A 27,828-nucleotide genomic window follows, 5' to 3' on the forward strand; every position below is an offset into this window, starting at 1 on the left:
TCTCCATTTTCCCTGTACATTTTCTTATTCCGTCCCCCCCCCCCCTTCTTTTTTTGTGTTTACAAAAACGGGGTTTGATTCAAGAGCTCCCGTGAAATCGTTTTTTATCCTTCCTCAAATCCTTTAAAACGCGACCCAGCGAGAGGATTGGACCCGAATCGAAGAAGACGAGAGAAAATATGGAGCGAGGCTGTCGGGAAGATTAGTGCTGGAGAAACTGAGAGAGGGACGACAACACAGGCTCTGCTTGTACACAAGTGTGTGTGTGTGTGTGTGTGTGTGTGTGTGTCTGTGTGTGTCTGTGTGTTGCCAGACACTCGCTGTTTCCATTATGCCAATCTCCCTCTGGTGGATGGATTAATCAAGGTGGTTTAACATGGATTTAGACAGGGAATGCAAATTATCACAGTGTGTGTGTGTGTGTGTCTGTGTGCATGTGTGTGTGTGTGTGTGTATGTGTGTGGTCTTAAGCTTCTGTCTTTGACGTCCACTTTTAGCTTCAGCCTTCTACAGCGAAGACGTTTTAGTTTCCTCACGTCTTGAGGAGATAAAGAGACGCTGAACATTTAAATGTGTGTTTTATTAAATCCATCTTTAAAGGATCAACGGGGTCACATGCACCGCGTGAAACAATGTGTGTGTCTGTGTGAGTTCATCTGTGTGTGTTTGTGTTATAGTATCACTGTCTGCTGATGGTCCTGATGTTGTTTACAAGGCCCCCCCCCAGCTGCCTCCTGCTTGTCAGTGACTCATTACGCTGCTTCATCACGGCAGCAGACGTCTTGTCCTCGGCTGTTTCCTGTTGCTCTACCTGATTTTCTTTATTTAAACCATTTCTACCATGAGCTGTTTTTTCTCTTGTATTCTAATCTCCTCACATCCTGTTCATTTCACCAAGGCCACCGACTGCGAGCGCGACTTCCTCACACTTCATCTGTGTCCTCGTGCGTCCCTTGAAAACCTAAACCCGCACAATACATTCAGCTTTGGTCCGTTTGTCCTTCGTCACGTGAATGACTCTGAATCAGTCGTTTCCTGAACCATTCACATTTCCCCAACGTGACGTCTGCGGAGCGGTGATGACGCACGCTCTGTGTCACAGGTGTTGACTCCGTGACTCGTCTACTGCTGCAGATACCCTCCTCCCCTTTTGGAAAAAGTCAGTAGGTGGCGATAAGTTAAAAGATGATAAACCAGAGGAAAACGCTGTGGTCCAAGTGGGGGGCGATGCAGACGTAGATGTAATTAGACGTAGCAGAGAAACCGGAATACAGCCGCCATTGTTGTAGTTCCAGCAGTTGGCTTGTGTGGAGTAAACTGTGACGTCATGTTTTACACAGAGTTTCTCGAAACGCAGTTTGCGTGTGTACGAGAAACACGGAGGAAGAAGTTTGACGGTGTCGGGTTCAGCTGCGTTCCAATATTTAAATGACCTGGATGAATTAAAATTGAATAATTATCGTCGACTGATCTTTACTGAAGCATCTTATCACGTCGTACGAGCGGTTTAACAAAGTGTCTCTAAAGTGTCTCTAAAGTCTTCAGAGACAAATAATCGACTTTAAAGTTTGTCATGTTTTTCCAGAGAAACTCGACTGAGCTGTTTTCTCCCCCCACAGCAGCCATTAATTCCTATTAATTTCATGATCACATTATGGTTTGGTACCGTGATTCATTAGGATAAGAATAATTATGTGATATTCAAAGACTCGACACTTGCCTGGGCAGGTCATCCATCACCGGGAACATGAAGTCGTATTTAATTATGGTATGTAATTAAATTATGATGTCATTTCATGGTGATGCACCAGAATAAGAAACTCTGCAGCCTGATGCAGCAAAACTCTCACAACTTCAATATCTCAGGTCACAGCGGGAACATTCAAACCTGATACAACAGCTACTGCATTACACAGGAAAAGTAATGTGATTTACACCTAAATGAATTATTGAATGTTGATGAGATCCTATCAAGGAAGTTTGAAGTTACACTGATGATCAGACTGAATTCATATTGGTTGTTTTGTTCACTGATCCAGTTCAACACACTGGGACATTAACTGGTGCACAAGATAAGATCAAATGAGATTTATTGATTCTCCTCTGGGGGAATTCACCTGTTGCAGCAGCAGAGGATAAAAGAAAAGAGGTAAACAAGAGAACATGTGGACGTTTAAAATACATTTGAAATTAAATAGAATATAAAAAATGAAATGATCACATAGAAAATGGAGAAAACATCACTCACTCACTTATTTGTTTCCGCCACGTTCATGACGTCCTTCAACACTGACCTCTAATGCTGCTTTTCCACTGTTTTTAGTTTTAATCTGTTTTGTCTCCCAAGACAAACTCCGGTGTGTTAAGACGGTGACGACTAATCCACGATGGTCCAGAGATTATGTTGCTCGAGGCTGATAGAAGGATTCTGTTGATGCTCGTCCGGACACAGTGAACCGACGGCTGCAGGTTCACCTTCAACTCATCAACAGGAAACACAAACTCATGAGCTGTGTCTCAATCCAGGGCCTGTCTCACTGGAAAGGCTCCGACTGACGCCTCCTCCCATCTCCAGGAAACAAGGTCAACCTATCCCAGGATGCATTGCGCTTCAGTGACAAACTGTCAAAGAGGTAATGGCACCGGAAAGCAGCGAGATGTGCGATGCTGGAGTTTCACACCGATCACTGAGCGCCTCTCTAGACCAGACCGGCTCATTTTGGCTCAGCTTCAGTCGCCGGTCCTCCTCGGCGTCCTCTGAAGGATGCACCCTTTGACTGACAGGCGGTAACTGTGCAGCACGGAGACGCCACGATGTCCCGGTGAGCGCTGGAGAAATCGACGGAGGAAAGTGACTTTAAAGGATTGTGACTTTCAGAGTCTGGAGCGAGGCGTCTCAGTGGCGAGGGGACGCCGAGCCCTTTGTCTCTCACAGACGTCTGGGACCAGGCCAGGACTCAGATTAATGAACTGCTGGTCGGGAGCCAGCTCCTCTAACCTCCAGGGCTCCTCGGCTACAGTGGAGAAACCTCTGGTCCCTGCCAGGTGAAACACGACCGGGCTCCTTCACCCCCTGACCACCAGGGCCTCATTACAGCCGCCAGCGCCGCAGCCTGGTTTGGAAGATTCTTCTTCTCCAAACAGCTCCGTGTTCGGATGATGCTTTGTTGAAGGCGTTTTGCTCCCGACTTCATAACAACTGCTGTGTCTGGTTTCTGCTTTAAGCTCCTCGACTCACACACGAGCGCTCTAACCTCAGACGTCCTGTTTTCCAGGTGGTGTCCAACAGGGCCGACATGGCCATCGGCTCGCTCACCATCAACGAGGAGAGGTCGGAGGTCGTGGAGTTCTCTGTACCGTTTGTGGAGACCGGCATCAGCGTCATGGTTTCCCGGAGCAACGGCACCGTATCGCCGTCTGCCTTCCTCGGTGAGTTGTTGTTACATTCCTGTTTACGTGAAGCGACAGATAAAAAGTCAGTAAATCCAACAATAGGTCTGGAGATAACACTTCCTGTGAACTCTGATGTTCTCCTCACTGTGTCAAATCTCCTGTTTTCCCCTTGAACTCTTGATTCGTGATTATTCTAAGAGCCGCTAAGTTCGTCTACAAAGAGCCGAGAACCCACAGGCGACTCTCCCCGGATCCACAGTGTGTCGCACTGTGTGTCGCACGGTGTGAAACACACAATCTGAGCTTTGTTTGTGTAACAGCTTGAATCACAGATGAACTCAGCAGAGGCTGAAACAAAAGTAAAACCTGACATCATATCTGCAGCTCCTGAGTTTGTTGAATCTGAAAACCTTGGATCAGGCACACGACTCTTCATCCTTCACGTGCACTAATAGAGAAAACAGATGTGTAAGTCTATTATCTTTAAAATATCTAATTATGCTGCATCACACATAAAGAAAGAGATTCAGATACACTTCTCTGAAAAGACACAGGAACTTTACCACACAAGGAAAAAGATCAATAATCTGTGAGGTTCAAAATGTCCAAAGTGCAACATGAGCTTTATAACGAGTCAATAAATGAAATATAAAGATATACAGAGGATCCAGGTTGATTTAGATCAGGTTACAAGTGGAGGTGCGTTTGTTTCAGATGTAAAATACTTGTGTGTTTACATTCTCTTCTCTTCCCGTGTCCTACTTTCTGTGTTCGTGTTTTTTAAAACAAGCCAAAGGGGAATTTCTCATTTTTATCTTTTATCATCGTTGTGATGTTATTTTTCTTCTCACAGGTTTTGGTGCAATCAGCAAAAAACAAACCGAACTAAGACTTCGTTCACTTTTCAGACTGAGCCAGAAAAAACATGGTTTCTTCTGATCTGTTAGTTTTAGTTTCATGTTGTAATTTAGGGACCAAACGATTCTGTCTGACATACGTCCTGTGGTCATCACCTACGTGGGCGGAGTCTACCTATACCGGACTCTGATTGGTTTGTAGACGGCGTCTGACGTGGGCGTGTGGGCAGTGGGGGTAGTATTCTTTCTGTTTGAATGGAGGAAATGAATGAAGCTTCATCTGGTTGCCATGGTAACATCATGATGGTATTACTCCCAGCATCAGCACCAGTACTCCACAGTACTCCACAGTACTCCACAGTACTCCACAGTACTCTACAGTACTCTACAGTACTCCAGTACTCCACTAGTTCAAATGCACCAAATCAACGTCCTCGTGGTTCAAACATTATATCATTGGAGGTGAAGACTGCAGCTTCTTCTTCTTCTTCTTCTTCTTCTTCTTCTTCTTCTTCTTCTACTGTTTCACTGCAAACCAACAGAACCCTGGTTCAGTTTGATCCAGACCCAGAACACCTCTTCTGCTCTGAGGAACCTTTCACACCTGATGTTCAGGTTCAGACTGAAGAGTCTGAAGCTCTGAACCCAACCAGGTGTGAACGAGCCTCGATCCTCTTCCTCCTGTGATCTGAGGAGAACACGAGGGACTAATGTGCGACAGCAGCCTGAGATCTTACGTAACCCAGTGTGTTGTAACCGATCCTCCGTTATGTAAGTGGCCCTCATTTCTGACACGCTTTTGTCTCCCACTTGTAAAAGTTCACACCCGTGGCTTCGCATCTTAAAAGCAAAGCTGCCGATGCAGAATTTATTCTCTGTTTGCAAATGAGCTCTCAATGTGCTCCTTCTCTTTTATTATATGTGTTTCTAAATGAAGTACGTGCCTCAGTCAAAGTTGGCCTCCGCTGAGATGGTGCCTCTTAATTTACTAATCCTCTTAGATTAATTCCAGACATTTTCCAGCGTGAAGAGATGGAGAGATGAGAAGAAGAGAGACAGAGAGAGAGAGAGAGAGAGAGAGAGAGTTGGGCTTTGATAGAGAGAGCGATAGAGCTACTTCAGATATGTTCTGTTGTTTTAATCTCAGCGTGTGTGTCTGTGTGTGTGTGTGTGTGTGTGTGTGTGTGTGTGTGTGTGTGTGTGTGTGTGTGTGTGTGTGTGTGTGTGTGTGTGTGTGTGTGTGTGTGTGTGTGTGTGTGTGTGTTGTGCACATGAGACGCTAACCCAACCAAACAGACTCGTTAGCACAGAGCAGCGTCTCCATCTGTGCTGTGAACCTGTGAAAACAGCTCAGTGCTCGGACTCGGCTGCAGAAACAAACTGAGACCGAACGACCTGCTGAACCTGCTCAGACCCGGAGTTCACGTCCAGGAGACCTCATCGTGGTTCATGTCACAGTATGAACACGGAGGATTGATATATTACTTGAATCTCTCTTCTTGGATCTGCAGCGTGTTGTCGCCTCCTGACTCCGACTCACTGTAAACCAACATCGTTCAGTCTTCGTGAACTCGACCTGATCACAAGTGACGAACTTTCTCCAGACGGACGTTAAAACCACGTCTGAACTCTTGAAAATCTAAATAACATTTATATTATACATTTCGAAGATTAAATCATGAAATATGTTCACAGATAAATATGTAGCTAGCCCCCTGCTGGCTGTTCATATCTAAAGTACAGACACATTTACTGTAAATAAAGATGCGTCTCACTTTGTCTATAAACAGACGTGATTTTCTTATAAGAAAATGAATTAAGTCTTTTTTCTTCTTCTTCCCAAGAACAGTGATAATTTATTTCTTGTTAATAAATTATTTTCTTGCCAGAACAACCTCAGATGCACCACCTGTGATTATAGCTGAGTCCCTGGATTTTCTCGTATTTAATGGAATTGATTTCTTTCTGAGACACGTTTTCTCGGGGAGACTTGACTCTCGGTTCATTTTCCTTCACAGACTTCATCTCTCGCTCCTGATCTTCGAGGATCTCTTTCAGCTTTTACTTACACAGCTGCGGTCGTAGTACATCCATCCATCTGTCACAGGAGATTTAGGACACAATCTCCAACACGTCACGGTTGGACGGAGACGCCGAACTCCTAAGACCATTTAATCTAAAGAGCGCCGGACCACAGGGCCGACTGTAGCTGTGTCTGTTTGTGTGTGTGTGTGTGTGTGTGTGTGTGTGTGTGTGTGTGTGTGTGTGTGTGTGTGTGTGTGCACGTCAATACTGCGTAATCTGGGTTTGTGGGGAAAAGACAAAGATAACCACGGCCAGAGAAGAGTAAGAGTGGATGAGGAGAAACGATCAAGTGAGGAAATCAAAGTGGTTTGAGACTGTAAAGAAATCATCATCTCAGAGTCAGACACAGACTTGTACAAATATGTGATATCATTTTATATAGAATTAATAAAACGTAAACACCAGGAGGAACTAAAACCTATTTCCTTTAAAGACAATCAGCAGTTTTCCTTCTAAAGTCTCTTGTTTTCAGTCCCATCCTCTTCAGCTTCAGGTTTGGAAACGTTTCCCGTGACTGTCTGAATGTGTTTGGTCTCAGTCTTTTTTTTTATCTTCACACTTTATATTCGGTGACATTTAACTTGTTCCGCCACTCGACAGACGCTTGATGAATCTGTCTGGTCCGTCTCTGCCCTCAAGACTCTTCTTCAATGGAAACAAAAATATGGAATTAAATTAAATGTAGGAAAAACCCCTGTGGCAGGTTGACTTCAAACTGGAGAACGTCTACGGTCGAATAAAAGCACCTGAACTTTAAATGCATAAAAATACATAAGTGAAGTTTTCATTACTATCAAGCAAATGTCTCAAAATCCAAGACTAGAGAAAAGTAACATTTTGTTCACGAATCTTGGACTGAATGCTGCAGTCATTAAAACATCACTGTGATATTCTTACATTTTTCTTTGCAGAGTGAATCTATTCTTCATTCTGAATGGACTCCTTTGACCTTGGCGTCTGTTAAAAGCCTCTGAGAAGTTTCCCCATTCAGCATTTTGCAGAGGATGTGTCCGTGTGCCGCCATGTGAATACTTCTGTGTGTAAGGGAGAGTTTTGTACTTCAACAGAAGAGCTGCGTAAAGCGGCTTCAAGGCCACTCCCATACATTTCAGTTCTGTAACGAATGTTTTAAAGAACAACGAGCTCTGAATCAGAAATGATCTGTTCAGGAACACGGGGCACGTGTGCTAACAGGAAGTAGATCTTCATCTTATCGATGGAGGATCTCTGGTTGTTACACGGCTCCAAAGATCCATGGAACCTCACTGTCTTGTGATTTTTATTTGATGCTTTTCTTCGCTCATGCTGCAGTGATTAATATTCAGCAGACACTCGATGCCAGAGACGGCAGCAGAGGGGGTCAGAATAAGGACACAAGCATTTTTATGATCCTTCCTCTGCTGCCTCGCTGTGAAACTGTGATCAGGGACAGGAGACAGAAACAAGACGGACAGAGCAGCCATTAGCACCATTAGCACCATTAGCACCATTAGCACCTCAGAGAGACGAGCAGGAGGTTTAAAGGACAGAAGGAAAGTGGATTAAACCCTCACAGAAGAGTTCTTCCCACTCGTCTCTGATCAGTGTTTGACTGTAACCTCTCTGTAAAGAAGAAACCTGAGGGGTTGTTAATTATCACGACCGTGTGAAGCCTCTTGTCACAGCGACGACTCCTCCCTCACAGATACCTGTCACATCGACATCACACGACTGGAATCCAGCTTTTAACACACGTCTCCAACTACAAATGAGTCGAGTGTGTTTATTCACCGACGCCCAACAGGCCAAGTTACACTCACTCATAGATTTCAGTCCCCGAAACATGAGTTAACCCTCAACTGTTTTTTATTCAATTAGATGCAATGATCAGTCTAAGCAGCATTTGCAATCAACCCCCCACTGGTGGCTAAACCTTTGTATTTCTACCTTCAGGTATTGATAGTTACAGGAACTTGGTGTTTCTCTTGGTTTAGTGTGTTAACGAGCTCTTTTCTTCGTGTGGTCACTGGTGTGAATCTCCAGACCCGCTGGGAACGTGTTGTCCAGAAGAATTAAAATTCAAACCGTCACTTTACGGAGCAACTGCAGCTTCAACGCCCCCGAGGAGGAGCTCATGTAGAGCTCATTAACCTCGACCTCGGCCCCTCGTGCTCCACTGGACCTGATCCAGGACCAGATCCCAGATGTGTTGTCTCCCTCTGACTCTCCTCTGGTTTTAAAGGGTTTTTTAAAAAGATCTGCTCTGGTCCAGGACAGATAGAACAGGACAAACCGCTGGGAGACAAACAACAGGACCGACCAGGAGGACGCGTGGAAGTGAAGTGACTTCAATGAAGCTCCTCATATCTGAACTGAGGACTGACGGCTCTTTAGAATCAACAGCCAGCGGGAGATAAATCAAACGTGACCTTCAGTGTTTCGCAGTGCGTCACGTGATCGTTCACACTCCCCCTCTGCCAAGATCATTCTGATTGAGCCACAGGGAAACACAGTGTGTGGCTGGATTAGCTCCAACACACAGTGTTTCTACTGGGAGGCAGAATCACACACAGACTCCAACTGTTGATGGAAAAGAAAATGAGCCGATGAGGTGTCAACAGGTCCAGAGGTGGACGGGTAGACCACATGTTCAGGTGTGTCACATGTTCAAGTCTGTCACATGTTCAGGTGTTTCACATGTTCAGGTGTGTCACATGTTCATGGTGTCTCACATGTTTCAGCTGAAGTCCACGTGTGTTCCTCAAACTTCCTGTCGGGGCACACGTGTGAGATCGTAAATGTCCGCGTCAAAGTTGTATTTATTTATTTGGATTTTGCCTCTGATGGTTTATATGAATATATATAAATATATATATATATATATATATTTTTTTTTAGATAATACTTTAAAATGGTTGTATGAACATGTTTATTTTAAAATATTAACCTTATGGAATATCATATAAAAGAGGTGTGTCCTGTTTGTTGGTAGAATAATTAATTTGGCCATTTAGCTCCAGTCACTTCTATTCATTGAGGTCCGCCTCACTACTGCCCTCTAGGTGAATTACAACCAACTTTATTAATTAGAACGTGCACAGACTCTGAATGTATCCATCACAAGCATCCCAAAGATGTGTTGAATGATTTCTCATCAGGCACGAATCAATTTCTTCAACTTTCTTCCAAGAATCTAATAAAAAAACATCGACCCCATGATTCTGAATTCTCCTTCCCCTGTGAAATCCTCCTGAGCAGAACGAAGTGTCGGGTAGAAGCGGCCTCAGAGTGACAGCTCCACCTTTCAGGCACATTCCCCCCCGTCAGTAGGGTTCCTGCTCGTCTCTGCAGCTGAAAGCCTCCAACAGAAACTCAGCCTGTTGCTCTGCGGAGCCGTCACTTCACAGCTCAGCCTGATTCACACTCTCTCACTGGATGTCGCACTAAAAGAGACAAAGGTGCTGATGAGTGGATCCAGCAGCTCAGCCCGCTGCCGGTGTTTTATTAGCGTTGCAGCTGCCGCTTCTTCTGGTGTCGGTGTGGCGGCAGGAAATCCTAAATCACTAATTTGGAAAACACTCACTGCACTTAGGCCAGCAGCCGTTAGACGGATGTGATGGGCAGAGACCGTTTCCTCCTGTTTTCAACCCAAAGATTTATTTCACCTCCAGGACGAAGCTGCTTCGCCGTGAAGGAGCGAGACAGATTCCTGAACGCAGATCCTGCAAACTAACAACTAAAGCATGTTTTTATAAAAAGTAAATAACATTAATTTCCACGTCACGTCTCTGTGCATAACAACTGTGTCGGTGCTATCGTTTGTTTTAACTGTCAAATTACAACAACAAGTAGATGTTCAAATGTTTGTCAGGTCAATTTTCCGCTGTCCCACAAACCTTGATCTCCATATCTCCGGATACGAACATTCCTGTCGCCTCCTCCTGGTTTAACTCGTCTCTTTCTGACAGCTCTCACATTTACTCTGGATCTGATCTGACGTGAACACAGTGAAACCAGCAGCTGAGCGTGTTCCCAGTATCCTGCTGGTTTCCAGTGGACCTGCAGCTCTCTCTGCGTCAGGGTGTTGTCCTCATATTAATGCACCAACAGTTTGGCTCTTCACAAGAATTTAACTCTGCTGAAAGAAGTTGGGGATTCTAAACTTTTTGTGGTATTAGAACATAAAAAGATCTTCGGAGCTGCAGATCAACTTGTTGCTGCAGCTCCGGTGATGTTAATGTGGTTTCACAGTGAGAGGTGACAGTTCACAAGTCGCTGTCGGAGCCGTGTCAAGTTCTGTTGCTATGCAACCTGCGTAGAATCGTCTCCTGGTCGCTGGTTCAGAGCAGATCAGCGAGCGGATGAACTGACTTGTTACATATGTGTTGTCCTGTTTCACTTCCAGGTGGGAAAACACCCTGAGAAAATGTTTTCACTGAAAACTGAGCAAAGGAACAATCACAGACTCTCATTTCAACAAGTTCTGAGTTCGTGCATTAAAGATTTTCTTTCAGATGACTGTTTTCCCTTTAACAAAGTTGTTCTTCACAGATGACAACTTCTGAAACTTTGTCTGATATCGTGTGTGTGTGTGTGTGTCTGTGTGCGTGTGTGTTGCAGAGCCCTACAGCCCAGCGGTGTGGGTGATGATGTTTGTGATGTGCCTGTCGGTGGTGGCTGTCACCGTCTTCATCTTCGAGTTCTTCAGCCCCGTGGGATACAACCGCAGCCTGCAGAGCGCCAAGAGTAAGAGATGAAATCACTCCAGTGTCTGCAGACGCCAATCAGCCGCCGCTGCTCGTTTCACAGCGTTATCACCGCCTCGTCACTTTGTCAGATATGCAAACGAGGGGGGGGGGGGCTGATTTGAGGGGAGCGATTTGCTCAAATTATGCAAAGTGTCCCACTTTGTGTTTTTTTGTTTTTGATGGAACACAAGTCAAAACAATCAGTGCACACCCCCGACACCCACAGTCTTTCTCTGTCTCATGAGACGGACGGAGACTTTGACGTTTCTACACTTTGTCGTTTATTGAACTGTTTCAGCAGAATTCACTCTAAATAACCGTTTACACGATTTATTCATTGTTTCCTAATAAGTCGACGCAGTGTGAATTAAACTGATTTGTTGGGACACGTTGAAGATTGTTCATCACAGCTTTTTAATTTAGAAAACATCTGCATTTCATTTTTAATCTTCTTTTTCTATTCGTTTCTTTCAGGACTTTATAAAACTATTTAATATCAGTTTCTCAGCTTTTGGAAACCGGAGAAACTCATAACCTGCTGCAGGTCTCAAAAGAAAATACATGAATCCATATCATCTTAATTTATGACCTTAATTAGCCCACAATGTTTAAATGAACTCTTAACAGGTTATAGCTTCTCAGGGATAAGAACATTTTATATCAGCATCATATTTCTAATAAACGGTTTGATAACTCTCTGTTGTTTTAATGGTTTTATATGTTTATGTCTTGTGCTGGTTGAGAAATGGAATATTTTATTTCCCTCCCCATTATCCTGAATTCCCTTGATTGGCTGCTGGTTGATTGCTCGGAGTCCAAACGACCCGGCGTGCGCTCCGGGGTGGTCAAGTGGCTCGGGTCAATCAGGACAATAGAAATCAACAGAATAAACACGGCGGCTCCAGCAAGTAGCCGGGTCCCTTTTCACAAGCCGTGTCAAAGTCAATCTGATTAAAATCAAAAACTGTTCTTTTACAAATACACTCAGACCCTCTGCTGAGCGTCCTCTTCGTTGTCCTGAATCCAAGTTTAGCGAAGACTTTGTTTCTTCAGCTCCAGGTTTCAATAACCGTTGGAAACAATCAGGATTGGTCGGCCTCGCCGGTTCGATTCCCGGTGACCGAGCTTGCATGTTCTTCCTGTGTCTGTGTTTGGGTTTTTCTCTCAGCTTCCTCCCAGAGTCGTCGTGGTAATTAGAAACTCTGCACGACCACCAGCACTACGCTAAGTGTCGCTCACTGTTTCTTCCCATTCGCCTTTTTACTCCTCAATTTTCTAAATTACGTTTTTTTTTAGCTAAATTAATTCTGCTATTAGTCTTAATAGATTAATTTCCCCTGAATCTTTTCATCGTCGGCATAGAGTTGAACTGTCCTTTCACTGCAGGAGGATAATATTCTCTCCGTCTGCAGTGAGTACGAGAAGAATCTCCACATTTCATCTTCATTACTCCTGATTCTGTTCCCACCACGGGGGCGTGGACTTGAGTCTTTGTTCAGCCCGTCTCCCAGTTCACTGAGCGACAGTTTGATCCTTCAATCACAATAAATAAACACTGTACAAAAACATCTGCCTCGTGCACAGAACCAGGTCCATGAGGAACAACTGGACTGGTGTGAGGTTAACCCCTCACATGTGGATGTGTTGATTTGGTTCCACGTGCTGCAGCTCTGCACATGTTCTCATCTTCATCCCAGTGCCCTTGTTGCCTGGTTTCATCTTCCTGCTGTAACCACAACAACAAGGAGAAATGAAACGTGTGTAAAACTTGAACTTGTCTGTCTCAGAGTCGGGAGGATCGAAGTTCACCATCGGGAAGTCGGTGTGGCTGCTGTGGGCGCTGGTCTTCAACAACTCTGTGCCTGTGGAGAATCCCAGAGGAACCACCAGCAAGATCATGGTAAACCCCCGAGTCCCCCAGTGGCCGAGGCTCCGTCCTCACCGCCGTGTTTTCATTCAGAAACAGATGGTGTCCACACTACTCCGATGTTTTAGAGACACTCAAACGTAGAAGTTTGAAGACGCTGCTGTTTTAGTATAAAAGGCTTTTTGAACCGCACATGATGTTTCCTGTATGATTTGCACAGAGATCTCAGGAGAAGCATTCGTCGACCTTGACTTTGACCTTTGCTCCTAAAGTTAAACATCTGGAGATAAACTGATACTCAACAAGTTTAGTGAAAATCCAAGTGAAAACAGGGTAATGATGTCAAAATACACTTTATCTTTTATGAAGTATTATTCACTGTGCGCAGTATTATTTGAGTCTGGACAGATGTGGATGTAAACTCTCATGTGATTCACTGGTGGACACATTCAACAACAACTTAACATCAATAATTTGATCTTTTATTTAAATCTCCAGGTGTCGGACACTTTCAGTTGTTTAAGTTGCATAAAATATTTGATCTCATTTAAATTTAAATACAACATTTCAATTTATTGTTTTCCCTCTGTGCAGTGACACCTGCCTCGGACATTAAAACACTTTTATGATATTTCAGTTTTACTATAACTGCATCCAGGTTTCTGTTGACTCTCCAGCTCAATGCTTGTTTTCTGCAGCTCATTAGTTTTTAGTTTGTGTGAAGAGTTAATTGATTGGAGCAACTTTTTAATTTCCACTGTGTTTTCACACACACACACACACACACACACACACCCCTGAACTAAATAATAAAGACACACAAAAAGAAAGCTAACAAGTTTTACAGATGCAATCAGTGTGAGCGTTCAGTCCCTTGTTTCACCACGGAGGTCTTCTTAATACCTGCTGTTCCTCTCTGCACTCGTGGCATGAACAGAGACACGAGTTGAAGGCACTTTGCCCTCTCGACTTCGGAGTTAAAGAAACCACGGGGGTCGAAAAACTCAAGTCTTTATTTGCCTGTTGACGACAGCTCCAATCATCTGAGCAGCTCGTTAGCTTCTCGAGAGGCTCCGAGGGTCAGAGAGGAGCAGGAAACATCATCATTTGTATTATTTCTAGGTTTTTCCAGCAGCATCACTTCATAAAATATGCAGAGCCAATCACAAGCATCAAGAACATCACTTGAATATTTAATGGGCGATCATCAGCTACATTTATTTGTCCAGTTTACCTGCGTACGAGGATCAGGCACTGTCCCAGCATGCACCTCTGGACAACCGACGACCATCTTTTATTGATGTGAAACATTAAAGTTTGAAAAGGCTGAACATGGGCCCCCGGGAGCCGCTGGAGGCGAGGTGTCCGTCCCTCACCTCTCCCGTCCCGCTCACTGAGAAGATGTTTATAACTGTCCCTCACTAGCCAGAGCTAAGAGTTCACATTCTTCATAATGTTCATTAAGACAATTATGCAAATAAAGTTTTGGGGAGTAAACACCAAGTGCACATTCCTGAGACTTTAATCCAACGTCTCTCGTTCTCGCCTCTTGGCTGAAAGTCAACGCTGCAGCGTCTTTACACCGATTAAAGCAGCACTTGTGAACATCCACGTTTCTTGATGCCAAGTCCTTAATCCTTTAAGAGGTTATTTTATCTGTGCTTCTGGTCAACTTGTGTGTGTCCAGCAGCAGGAAGTGGTTTCAGATCCTTTCACCGAAGACACAGCTTCACGTTAAGGTCCTGATACGAAGATCTGATCTATTTAAAAGAGCTTGTTATCACAGCCTTGAGAAAAAGAAATCGAGGTTTGATATCTGACAGTTGCAGGACTGAGATGGACGTTCACACCTTCACATGGAGGCTACATAGCGTTAGAAGTCACGGGTCGTGTGTGACGGATGCGAGCTGGTGGCGTTGGAGCCATCGACAGGTTCTGACTCGATGGGACAGGCAGGCAGAGACATGTCCACCTGGGGTGTGGTCGGTGAGGGGGTGCGACAAAGATGAAGATGTTGGTAAAATATGGAGACAGGAGGGGGTGAGGGTGGGACGTGGGGACGCTCGTCATTCCAGTGAGACAAGGACAAAAGCTGACGAATAGGACTCGTCCCTCCAGGCGAGACGGAGCAGTGAGATGTCACAGCAGTGGAAACAGCGTCAGTGGCATCTTCAAAGACCTGCACACCTGTGGGACTAACCTTCCTCCTCCTCGCTCCTCCTCCTCAGGTGCTGGTCTGGGCTTTCTTCGCTGTCATCTTCCTGGCGTCCTACACGGCCAACCTGGCTGCCTTCATGATCCAGGAGGAGTACATCGACACGGTGTCAGGACTGTCAGACAAGAAGGTAGGAGGGGGATGGAGGGATGGAGGGATGGAGGGATGCGTGGGTGGATGGATGGAGGGATGGATGGAGGGATGGATGCGTGGGTGGATGGAGGGATGGATGGAGGGAGGGAGGGAGGGATGGATTGAGTCATGAACAGGTTGTTGGCCAGATGGAGAATCCAGAGAGACACAGGTGGTTTCTTAAAAGGATTTTTATTTATCTTTATTTCCACAGAATTAAAACCAATAATCGAAAACATCTCAGTAAAACATCTCAGTAGATCAGGACCCATCTGGTTCAGTGCGAGGCTGTTGTCACGGTGATGTTTTCATAATGTAAAACTTTAAAGGCTTTAAATCGTCCTGGAAAGGAAATAGAAACAGATGAGTCAGCAAAGAAAAATGTGGTCGTCCTACAGACGTCTTTGTTTCATGTCTCTGTCCATCAGAAAAGCTTGAGTTGAAGAAAAAGGTGAAATACTGTAAATGTTCTCTCTCTCTCTCTGTCTCTCTCTCTCTCTCTCTCTCTCTCTCTCTCTCTCTCTCTCTCTCCTCTCTCTCTCTCTCTCTCTCTCTCTCTCTCTCTCTCTCTCCCTCTCTCTCTCTCTCTCCCTCTCTCTCTCTCTCTCTCTCTCTCTCTCTCTCTCTCTCTCTCTCTCTCTCTGTCTCCTCTTCTCTCTTCTCTCTCTCCTCTCTCTGTCTCTCTGTCTCTCTCTCTCTCTCTCTCTCTCTCTCTCTCTCTCTCTCTGTCTCTCTCTCCCTCTCTCTCTGTCTCTCCTCTCTGTCTCTCTCTCTCTCTCTCTCTCTCTCTCTCTCTCTCTCTCTCTCTCTCTCCCTCCCTCCTCTCTCTCTCTCCTCTCTCTCTCTCTCTCTCTCTCTCTCTCTCTCCCTCTCTCTCTCTCTCTCTCTGTCTCTCTCTCTCTCTCTCTCTCTCTCTCTCTCTCTCTCTCTCTCTCTCTCTCTCTGTCTCTCTCTCTCTCTCTCTCTCTCTCTCTCTCTCTCTCTCCTCTCTCTCTCTCTCTCTCTCTCTCTCTCTCTCTCTCTCTCTCTCTCTCTCTCTCTCTTCAGTTGTTTCTCGGTGCAGCTTCAGCAGAATCTACAAAACTGAATCCTGCTGCTGTGACACTTTTTAAAATCTGTTTTATCCTCCTCTGTTCAGAAAACTGCGACCGAGCGACCTCAGTCTTTGAGAGGGGGACGACTTTGTGTCTCCCCCTTTGTCCTTCACCTCTCTTAAACATCCCCCCTTCCTTCCATCACTCTCACCTCCTCCCTCCTGTCTTTTCTTCCGGTGCAGTTCCAGCAGCCGACGGAGCAGTACCCGCCCCTGCGCTTCGGCACGGTGCCGAACGGCAGCACGGAGGAGAACATCCGCTCCAACTACCCCAACATGCACCAGTACATGATCCGCAACAACCAGAAGGGAGTGGAGGAGGCCATCGAAAACCTCAAGACCGGGTGAGGAGGAGAGAGGAGGAGAGGAGAGGAGACGAGTTCAGATAATTAGGTCCTTTGAAAAGAGCTTAGGTGATAAACCAGGAGGACAGAAGCTCCAGTTTTATAGTTTTATAATTCCTGATAAGAGGAGCTGAGGTATCTACTTCTAACTTTTTGCTAAGTCTTACTGTGTATCTCTACTTTTAAAACGTTCTGATATTTTAAACTAAACCAACGATAGATGGAGAAAAGTTCCATCTTTTGGAAGTTGCCAGACCCTGACCCCCCTAACCCCCCCAACCCTCCACTAAATACATTGTCTTTACTAAATTGTCCCTCAGTCAAGCTCGTACCTCAACAGTCCAAATACACAATTATTAAAGATCTGCAGCAAATTTCACAAATGCATCCATCTCACAAAGTTGGTTCTATCCACTGGGTTTAGTGGGTTTCTGCGTAATCCTGCGAACAAACAGACAAATACAACTAGAACACAACCGTCCTTGGAGGAAGTAAAAAACACAAGTATGATGCAACATTGGTTTAACTCTATAAAGCGTAAAAATACACAATTATTAAAGATTTTAAAACGTTCACATGATAGTTATGAGGAGCAGAGGAGAAATCCGAGAGCAGACGTTTCCATCGCTTCTTCTTCTTCTTCTTCTTCTTCTTCTTTGTTGGGTTTATCGGCAGGTTGCGTTACCTCCATCTTCTTCTTCTTCTCTTATCACCTTTGATATTCCATCGCTTCTCCTCCTTCCTCGTTCTCTGACTCTCTCCCTTTCACACACGACTGAAGCAAGTTGTGACTGAAGCGTCGAGACGGTTTCATTTAAAAATAAACTCTTATAATCCTCCTTTAAAGTTTCTCCTTTAATCCACGAGTCGGAGCGGCGGCGGCTTGACAACCGCTCTCACTTTAAGAGCGGCTTCATAATGGAAACCAACCGTTCTCCACTTCTCCACACATACATGTGTTTTCATATTTAATTTGGGGGGAGCGCCGCGGTCCATGCCACGTTTCAATTACAGGACCCTCGCCTGACTCCGGCGCGGCTCCGCTTCGCCTCGGGGGCTTCGGCTAATTGGCGTTATCTGCGGCGCCCCATCAGGATCATGGCTACCAAACACGAGGAGAGAAGAAGAAGTGGGAGTGAAGCGAAGTCGTTTTGAATAATACATGCTAGCAGCAGCAGCCGCAGTGCGGGGAGAGAATCCCGCCATGTCAGCATGGGCTGCCACTCAGGGGCCGCTCGTCTTCGACAGGAGGGGAGGTTACTGTCCGCCTGCGGGGCCACAAAACACACAACGCAGCGCCGTAAAGTACACACCCGCTCGGGGGGGGGAGGCGTGGGGGTGTTAGTCTATGCAGATAAGAGTTGAGACACATATTCACACGTTTGGCTCGTCGACGAGCGGCGGCCGCAGTCCTCTGCACATTCGACGCAGCGTGTTATTAAAACTCTTCTTATTTATTCTTTCACATTATCCTCACTCATCCTTCGTGTTCCTCTTACATCACTCCCCCAGCCTCTCCACCATCTCGCTCATTATCTGCTGTTTATCTCTCTGTGGTTATCGCTGCCTCCGCCTCTCATCCCCACGTTATTTACGGGGGAATCATCCGTTTGTGCCGTCGAAGCAAAGTGGGATGAAGATCCGTGTTTGATTTGGCTGTCGAGGTGCCGAAAGCCCCCTGTCTCCCACCTGTCTTTGTCTCATTGACTGTCTCCACATCCTTCTCTCCCTAATCCCTTTTTCTTTCCTGTCGTCTTTCTGCTCTGTTCCTCCTCCCTCGTTAACTCCTTGCTCCCAGCGCCTCCAACTTTTACTTCTGCTTTGCACTCTCCCCCTCCTCCCTCCCCTCATTATCTGTAACCCTCCCCACCCTTTTCTCTCCTCTAGCCGTCACCCTCCTCCTCCACCGTCTACCCTCCTCTTCACCTCTCTCCTTTCCTCTGCTCCGGGGGAAGACTTTCCACTGCAGCTTCAGGAGTGAGAATATAAATGGGTGTGAAGTAGAGGAGCAGGTGTCGCTACATCCCATCATTAGATCCTCAGATCTGCATCATCACTTTGAACTGAGCTCTGTCACGATGAACTGGATTTTACACAATCGCTCCTTTTCTGCTTCTGCTCCAATGAGAGAAGGAAGATTTGTTTTTACACGTCAATGTGTTGATCACTTTTCAATCAGTGACTTCCTTGATTCTCTCTGAAATGTTTAAAGTATAGTTAGGACCGACGGTTTATACTTTCAAATCACATGATATAATTGGTGATGATATATTTCATCACTGACGATTCCTCTTCTTAAAGAGTTCGTTAACAAGTAGCAGACTCATCCCAGATGTTTACACACATGTTGTGTTAACTGTTTTGTTAAGTGTCGTACGTGATCCTGATTATTCTATATCTGCCACACTTTGCTGTTAAAAGACTTTAAGGGACTTTTTATCATTTATTTAATATCTGCTTCACCTTGAAATGTGGTTGTGAAATCGACCTGCAGCTCTTTCATGTACATTATAACTTCTTCTCTACAGGGCGGCCATCTTGGTCCCATGTTATTACCAACATGTTGTGGCTAGAAGATAAAATGTGTTTCATAGGATGAAATCACTCGACTTTAACTCGGCTAATTCTGTGTTTATGTTCTATTTACTGGTTAAATTGAATATCGGGGAATCTCGATGTTATATGATAGTAAAAAAACTAAATAATACAAGTATCTCAGGATGAAAACCTGAAGCTGTGGAGAGGTTCTGGAGATACGAGCCGTGATACGAGCCGGTGCTTTTACGTGTTTTTATTCCGACCTGGATCGATGTTTTGAGGTTTACAGCGTTCCCCAGTCATTTCCCCAAATAAGTAGCTTGGTGGAATTTGAGAATACGAGCGATTCTGTATAAACGTGCCTCTGGAAGCAGCTGCAGACGGAGAGAAGAGAGGTGCACTCAGTATTCTGCTCTGTCGAGGCTGTGGCAGGAGGAGAATTGACAGATTTACCTCCACGATGATGGATCTCTCTCTCTGTGTGTGATTGTTGAACGATGGTGTTAAACCATGTCGAGGAAGAAGCCCGTTCTGCTTCCGCCGTGTGTTTTCTTTTCACACAGCCACTGTCTCAGCTTCGCTTTATCCATCATCTCTGTCATTTTCCTCACTGGTTGCATTTCGGCGTGTTGTCGTTCGGCTCCAGGTCACTGATTTCCATTTTCCGTGTGGTAATTTTCCCCTGCAGGAAACTGGATGCCTTCATTTATGACGCCGCAGTGCTGAACTATATGGCCAGGAAGGACGAGGGCTGCAAGGTGAGGAATGGATTTCAATCATTGCTCAGCAACACACACACACACACACACAGAGAGGCAGACATAGCTGAGGGCTTGTTAGCCTGGAGCTACTGTGTGCAGCAAAACTACAACATCCTCAGTGGGCGACATCTTCTTCAGAGAGACGCACGACGAGCGCACCAAACGAGAACATGCACAACAGCTGCGACTGCATTAAATAAATCAAACGCAGCTGATGCATTTAGATTTGTCCCTCGCGGCCGGTAGCCAGTTAATATTGTCACTTTTGGACGGTGCTGCTGCTGATTTATTTATAAGTTGGTATTGGATAGGGAGCGAGCGTCCTGCCCAGTGATCATGTGTAATAAGCTCTGTGGGAGGCCGCAGCTCCCAGCAGCCTCATACCACAGCCGCTGCTGCAGTAATTATTACAATTGATGTGGATCTATATTAATTCCTCCACTGAAACAATACCCCACACTGCAGCTCTGGGATTTTCGGGGGAAGCCGATATTAGCGCCTGAGCCAAATGATTTGCATTTATGTGACAAAATAAATTACCGAGGAATAAATCAAGCAGATTCTCGTTTGCTCAAAGTCCGTCTGTGTCCGTGGATCTGACTCCAGGGACTCGTGTGTGTCTGTGTGTGTTTGTGTGTTCGGGGTTTAAGGGGTTTGTGTTGTGTTCCCCCAGGTGATGACCATCGGCTCGGGCAAGGTGTTCGCCACCACAGGCTACGGCATCGCGCTGAACAAGAACTCCCGTTGGAAACGACCACTGGACCTGGCCCTGCTGCAGCTGGTCGGAGACGGTAAGAAGTCAGCACCCTCAAACCAGTACGAATGCATGGATGGAAACTCTCCTGCATCCAGTGTCTCTTTCCCTCTTTTGAGTGTGAAATGTGAAACTTCAGATCGGCACTTCTCCGTCAAACAGCTGCCGGCTCAAGTGGCCGTGCACGTCCTCGTTAGAGCAGCAGATCCCAGCGCTGTTTCTACTAGAGATGGACACTTGTGGAAAACAGTCATTAACAGTTTTTGAATGGTGAAAACCATTTGGTAAATTATGTGTACATCACAGTTTCTGTGGCCTCGGGGGGGGACGAGGAGCTGAGGACGAGAGAGAGAGAGAGAGAAGAAGGGGTGAGGATGAGGGGAAGGTGTGATGGACGGGTGAGGAATGAAAGAAGAGGAGGATCATTACAGAACATTAAAGGGAGAAGGAAGGGAGGTGTGATTTCTGTTAACACACATTCCTTTGTTCACACACACACACACGCGCACGGACACACACCTTATCTCATATCTATCACACACTTCCATTATCTACACACCACCGCGCCGCCATGCTGCCGAGTCTTTGCCGGAGGCGTCAAGTTTTCAGATCCTCGTGGACTCGATGTCCCACAAACACCTTCAGGCCTTTTCTTCAAATTTGACAGAAAACTCATAAATGACCTGATTAGATTCTGGTGGTCAAAGGTTAAAGGTCACTGTGACGTCAAAGCACATTTTCCCTCATAACTTGTTCTGTTGTTCTGTTGTTTTCTAAAAATAACACTTCAGAAGTCAGATGATCACAGGTCTGACAGAGTCTAACGTTCAAAAGGTTTGGGATTATTTTTATCAACCATCAAGTGAAGAAGTTACAAACTGACGATGGATTTTTAAAAATAAAATAAATTTTTGCTTCTGTGGCCTAAACACCAGAGCTTATAACAAAAAGTAGGTCAAACCAATATTGTATTTAAAAACACAAATATTAAAGCTTTGTATATATTTTGAAGGATGATAATCAACCCACGCATTGATGTGAAGTTGTTATTCTGACATTGGTCGTGAAGGAAATCAGGTTTATATAGTTTATAAAGATCTCGTTGTTCATTCTGAGCTGTGAACACGTTTCAGGACCTGCTGCAACATTCAGTTTGAATAATCCTCATGTGGCTGAATATGCTGGTTATATATCGATCAGGCAGGAAGTCAACACCGCGGTAACCTGGTGACATCACTCGAGCCCATTATCCTCCACGCGTGCCCTGTGGCGCTCCACAGGTCCTGGAATCATCCCCTTTAATTCGCCTCTTTACCGGAGCAGCAGTTTCCCTCTGTGAGCTCAGGGCTGGTCAGTCGTCCTCTGGAGACTCATTCAGCCTGTTGGTGATTATCAGGCTGCACAGAAACGCTGGAGGCTGACGGACACACGGACAAGTGTGGAGTTACTTCACCTTTAAATCAAATAGAAACCGTTGGTATGAATGAATGTGGTTTTAAAGGATGAACAGAGAAAGAAGGAGAAATGGACATAAATCACAGACGGGCCTTTATTCTGCTTCAGTTTCTTAAAAGACGTCTAAAGTTTTTATCTCAGGTGATTTTCCAACGTCAGTGTAGATCTGTGATTTCCACGATCATCTTCACAAACATTAAAAAACGGAATCGGACTTTGGTCACCACGGCAACAGCAGCAGATTGAAAGCGTTCAGATCCGACGGCTGTCGATCGGTGTCAGTGAAGCGCCGCTGACCTCCTGTTTGCTGGAACATAAAGACAGGAGCCTGCTGGATCCACGTCTGTCTGACGAGAGACAAACCGTCGGGTGTCAAGTCCCACTTGACTTCGACAGAGAGAAAGAAACCGTCCTCAAAGTGACGGAGGATTCCAGGAGCAGGAATCTGTTCCACTGCCGACGCTGCAGCTGCCGGGTTCAACTCCCACAGCGCCGCGTTTCCAGGGTCCGCTTCCCCTCGCGCTGATTCATGCCGACTGAGCGAGGCCGATAGAAACACCTCGCACGTAAAAGAATGATAAAAAGAAAATGTGAATGTGAAACAGCTTTTGGCACAAAGGTACATACCAGAGCAGCAGCATCACACCTTCGGGAAATTAATTTCTTTTTATTTTATATTCTCTTTCTGTTCAGATGACTTTGAGTCTGCAGAGACCAGGATGTTGATCCGAGTTTTACAGACGGAGAATAGAATATTTCTAAGAACAATTTCTGTGATTTTCATGTTTGGCTTAGTTCCACATTCAAACTGAAGCTGCCGGTTGTTTCAGGATCAACATCCAACAGCCAATAAAAGACAGAATACAAGGGCAGGTCTTTTTATTTGTAGAAAAATATCTGCATCATTTTTTCCTTTGAATCATTAAATTCTGCTGGTTTGTAAACGTTCCTCTGAATAACACTGATTTCAGGATGTTGTGCTAACGAGGTCACCTCATCACTTATCTTCCTGGGGAGAAGAGAGAGAAGAAGAAAAGATGAGACGGTTCTGTTGGACCAAATTATTATTAATAATCTTCATAAATATGAGTAACTTTCAGAAAGAGAGTTGCACAGATTCAATAACAACTTCAACACCTCCCTCCTTTGGAACTCACGAGACCCAGATGTTCATTTGGATCAAATCACACACAAACACACGTCCTCAAATATTTCATTTAGATTCAAGAATGATTCCGAATAATTAGTGGAAATATTAAAAAAAAGAAAAGAAACACATCCTCTTCTACAGAGTTAAAGTCAGTCAAAAATAATAATGATAAAAGTTTTCATATAAACCTTTTTTAATCTTCATCGATCTTTCTTCTTGTGGAGGAATTCCAGCTGAAGACGTTATTCCATTTCCCTTGATGCATTTTTCTGCTCAGATTGAATCAAGGAGACGTTTTGCTCAATGTCTCTGAGAGGATTGAAAACCAAAAGGCCTTGAATCGGACCCACGTCTCTCACAGGAGGATGTTGGAGTTGGATTGTTCACAAATCACAGTTAAACTTTTCTGTTTGAACCTCTGGTGCAACTCTCACGTGTGCAGAGGAGTCCGACACCTCCTGCTCGGAGCAGGTGAGGGAGGAGGTCCGTCCGTCTGTCGGCTCTTTGTGGGGAGGATTTCTCCTCCAGGAGCAGCTCTGTGCGCCGCTGACCTCCATGATTAACGTATCTACAGGCAGATACAGAGCAGGAGGAGACGGGGGGGGCGAGGAATCAGCAGAGAACTCGTTGAAACTCCCTGAATCAGATCCTGCACATCAGCCTCCATTGTCCGGATTTGAGCAGCGAGCGGCGTGCGAGCGGACAGGGTCGCCCCCGGTCCAGCCTGGTTTGATTCAGCCGTCAGGGAGCGTTTGAATCCCATCACACGGCTGCTGGGGAGGCGAGATGTGGCACATGCACAATGCACGCCGGAGATCTGAGCGTCTGTGTGAGTGAATTTGATGTTCGAGTCAACATGGCCGAGTCACGGCGGCTTAATCAGCGCGGCGGGCGCTTCCAGACGGCGTTAATTAACCCGGAGGTCGATTAATATTGTAACTGTGAGCTGTGGGATTTGGGACTTCCTTTGACGGGGACATCTTCGTCTGTACAGTCTCTGGCTGTGTGTGTGTGTGTGTGCGTGCGTGTGTGTGTGTGTGTGTGTGTGTGTGTGTGTGTGTGTGTGTGTGTGTGTGCACATCTGTCTGCATCTGTCTCTCTGTACACTTGATCCTCCTTTTCCTTCCCACTGCCTCATTCTTTTTGATTAAAGCATCAGTGGCCAGCGCTGAGGGTCCCGTTAGGCTGCAGCTCAGAGTGTGTGTTACCAACGTGTGTGTGTGTGTGTGTGTGTGTTTCTGACAGTGTGTGTGTTTGTGTGCGTTGCTCTCTTTCATCTGCTCTGCTCTTGTTGTGGCCCGACGCAGACACCAGACCGTTCACAGGCCTCATCAAAGGCTCCTCTGCCTCCAATTCCCTGTTGCTCTTTTCCATTTGAGAACGTTCACTGAAAACCTCTTTAATTTATTTCTCGTCTTGCACCTTTTCATTTTCATTACTTCTCCGTCGGTTTAATCGTGTTTTCTTTCAATCCCCAGTCAGACTTCACATTTCCCTGCTCATGAGTTGTAGCAGTGGTTGGATGTCATCAAGTACTTTTGTTTTATTACTGTACAAACACATTTAACTCTATAAGAAGATGATAATTCAAATCTGGTACCAACTCAAATTATAACAGAAAACTCAACTGGGATTGGATTTCAAAATAGTGGTTTTGGAAAGTAAAGAGTAAAACTTCATGCAGAGGATACACACAACATCCAAAAATGAAATAAAAATCATAAGGAACACAGATGACAAAGTTCATAAACGGATGTTAATCTCCTGAATCGTGTTTGGATGGAGGAGGATTTTTAAAAGATTAAAAGATTTTATTCTTGTATTTAACAGAAGTCACAATAGACCCAGTTAATGACGTAGTAGACGTTTCACTCTGCAAGTATTACTTTTATACTTGAAGTATATTTGAAAGCTCAAAAGTTAACTTTTACTTGAGAACATTATTTGTACTTTAAGTCTTTAAGTACTTGCTGCACTTATTTGCAGCGTAGATGTTGTTAATTGTTTGTAATTTTAAACATCTCCTCAGTTTATCGCACCCTGGGCCCAAAAACTCTCATTTGGTTTCATCTGATCTTTATTCAATTAAACTGCATCTTATCTTTTTCTTCAGTTTCATTTTCTTTTTTAAAAACATCACACGAGCTCAGTTTCTCTCCTCATTTCTCTCGTCCGCGTCGCATTTCATCATCTGTCCCTTTTTTTTTTTTGCCATCACACAATACACCCGATTCCTCCTCCTCCTCCTCCTCCTCCTCCTCCTCCTCCTCCTCCTCCTCCTCCTCCCTCCTCCTTCTCTCTCCCTCGGGGTCTAAACACCCTCTTTCCTCCTCCAGTGCTCAGTGTTTCAACTCATTCTCCACGGAGCCTCTCCTCCTTCCCTCCTTCACCCTCCCTGTCGAACCACCTTCTCTTTCCTCTGAACTCCACACCTGCTTCTCTTCTTCCCCCCCTCTCTCTTATCTCCTGATTTAATTTTCTCCCGGCTTCTCCTCTTTTCTAACCTTCTCGTTCTCCCTCCACTTTTCTCTCTTCCAGATGAGATTGATATGTTGGAGCGTCTCTGGCTGTCGGGGATCTGCCACAACGATAAGATCGAGGTACGGTTTCTTACACTTCTTTCTCCATCAGCCTGTCACACGTTCATCCTGCTGCACTATTTTTGGAAAGAACCTAAACGTGGTCTGACCTTAATTCTGTTGGACGACTCGGAGGGACGAGCAGGAGAGTTCAGTGTCCGTGGAGCGGATTCTACTGCAGCAATGTGCAGGTGTGAATCTGTGTTATTCATAATAGATTCAATTAATTCTATCCTGACGACTCACTCTGACCTTCGACCTCATTGATCAATAGGATATGTTATCCAGAGTTTTTCCTGGTTTGTCGTAAAAAGTATTTCAGTATCGAACCAAACTCGAGGGAACAGTTTATATCTGTAAGTTATATCAAGATGCTCACTATTGAGGATGAGGAAGAGGAGGCGTTCACGTAGAAGACGAAGACGTGAATGTTCCCCACATGTTCCTGTTGTCGTGAACGAGTCGGACCCGACAACCTGCCGCTGCTTCGCAAACAATAACTACAGGAAATGTCTGAAACCAAATGTCTCTGCCTCTTTGCACAAACGTAACTTACATTTGATTTGTGTTTGTTTGTATTGGAGAAAGTTTGCTAGCCTGTCTTTCTGTGACGTTTGACATTAGTTATTGTCCTCAGTGATGACGCGTCCACACTCAGCGGGTTGAGTTCTGTCCACACTTCTGGACATTCTGCCTTTTAGATGTCACCCTGCATTCAGTGGGCGTTTCCTGTCGTGGCTTCAGATTCGAACCTCACAATCCAATGTTAAATTATATTGTTCTGACTTCGCCCGACAGCACAAACAGAAAGATGCCTCGGCTCTGAATAGAACTGTCTGTGCTGTCACTGGGAGCAGATGCCCCCTCGGGAGCCACGACCTCTGATATGAACGATTATTCATTCAGCAGTAAACGCAGCCTGGCTTTGGATGAGAGCTGTGAATGTTGAAAGTGAATAAATTAAACCGCCTGAAAAGCTCTTTGTTTGATGGGAGCCTGATAATTTGGGGTGACTGGCATGTTGTGGTCTCTGCTTCAGCGTCCTGAGTGCACAGGCTCCAGAATCTCACAGATGGCTACTCTGACATCATGTGACAGCAGAGGAGTCTCCATTGTCCTGTTGGCTGTAATTAACTTTTTATCTGCTGTCTGGGAGACAAATTGGCTCTCGTTAGTAATAAATCTGTCTCATCTCTGCCCCTCCCTCCATCACGCTTCCTCTTTACCTCTTCTGCTTTTACTCTATCATCTCCTCTCTCCCTTCACCTCCTTTAACTCTCTCTCCCTCTCTACGTCCCTCCTGTCTGCACCCATCCATCTCCTCTCCCCTGCAGGTGATGAGCAGTAAACTGGACATCGACAACATGGCGGGGGTCTTCTACATGCTGCTCGTGGCCATGGGCCTCAGCCTCTTGGTGTTTGCCTGGGAGCATCTGGTGTACTGGAAGCTACGGCACTGTGTGAAGCGGTCCGGTGGGATGGACTTCCTCCTGGCTCTCAGCAGGGTGAGACACTGCAGCAGAGACCCCTCGTCCCCAGTACACCTCGACGAGGTCCCAGTGTAGTGGGTTAGCAGAAGAGAAGAATAATGAAATAGTCTTAATAAAGAGTTGGTCAGAAACATGTTAATAAGAAAGTTAAGTTGCCAAATAATAATATTAGAGGGAACAGGAAAAATAATTTAATGTTTTGTCGCTTATTTCTTGAATGCAGGTGCAATATAAAACAACAAAACTATTAAAAGATAATAAATGAAACAAGAGAGACGAGACACAAATAACTATAATCTGCATTATCTTTTTATTTAACGGTAAAGAACTTGCAGTAAAGTTTGAACTTTTCAGTCTGTCACCAAACCACATCCTTCCACCAAGTTTT

At 45.2% G+C, this 27,828-nt stretch overlaps 1 protein-coding gene across 1 annotated transcript in view; it reads left to right on the top strand.

Annotated features, from left to right (window-relative positions):
• Positions 1-27,828, top strand: part of LOC118124573 (serine/arginine repetitive matrix protein 2-like) — a 48,789-nt gene that overhangs the window by 10,575 nt on the left and 10,386 nt on the right. The window contains exons 4-12 of the mRNA XM_035182556.2: positions 3,276-3,429; positions 10,935-11,060; positions 12,850-12,962; positions 15,158-15,274; positions 16,553-16,713; positions 19,940-20,009; positions 20,686-20,803; positions 25,910-25,971; positions 27,285-27,455. Of these exons, the coding sequence (XP_035038447.2) occupies positions 3,276-3,429; positions 10,935-11,060; positions 12,850-12,962; positions 15,158-15,274; positions 16,553-16,713; positions 19,940-20,009; positions 20,686-20,803; positions 25,910-25,971; positions 27,285-27,455 (1,092 nt within the window). The remainder of the gene's footprint in view (positions 1-3,275; positions 3,430-10,934; positions 11,061-12,849; positions 12,963-15,157; positions 15,275-16,552; positions 16,714-19,939; positions 20,010-20,685; positions 20,804-25,909; positions 25,972-27,284; positions 27,456-27,828) is intronic.

This window comes from Hippoglossus stenolepis, chromosome 17 (assembly GCF_022539355.2).
Source record: "Hippoglossus stenolepis isolate QCI-W04-F060 chromosome 17, HSTE1.2, whole genome shotgun sequence".
NCBI classification, from domain to species: Eukaryota; Metazoa; Chordata; class Actinopteri; order Pleuronectiformes; family Pleuronectidae; genus Hippoglossus; species Hippoglossus stenolepis.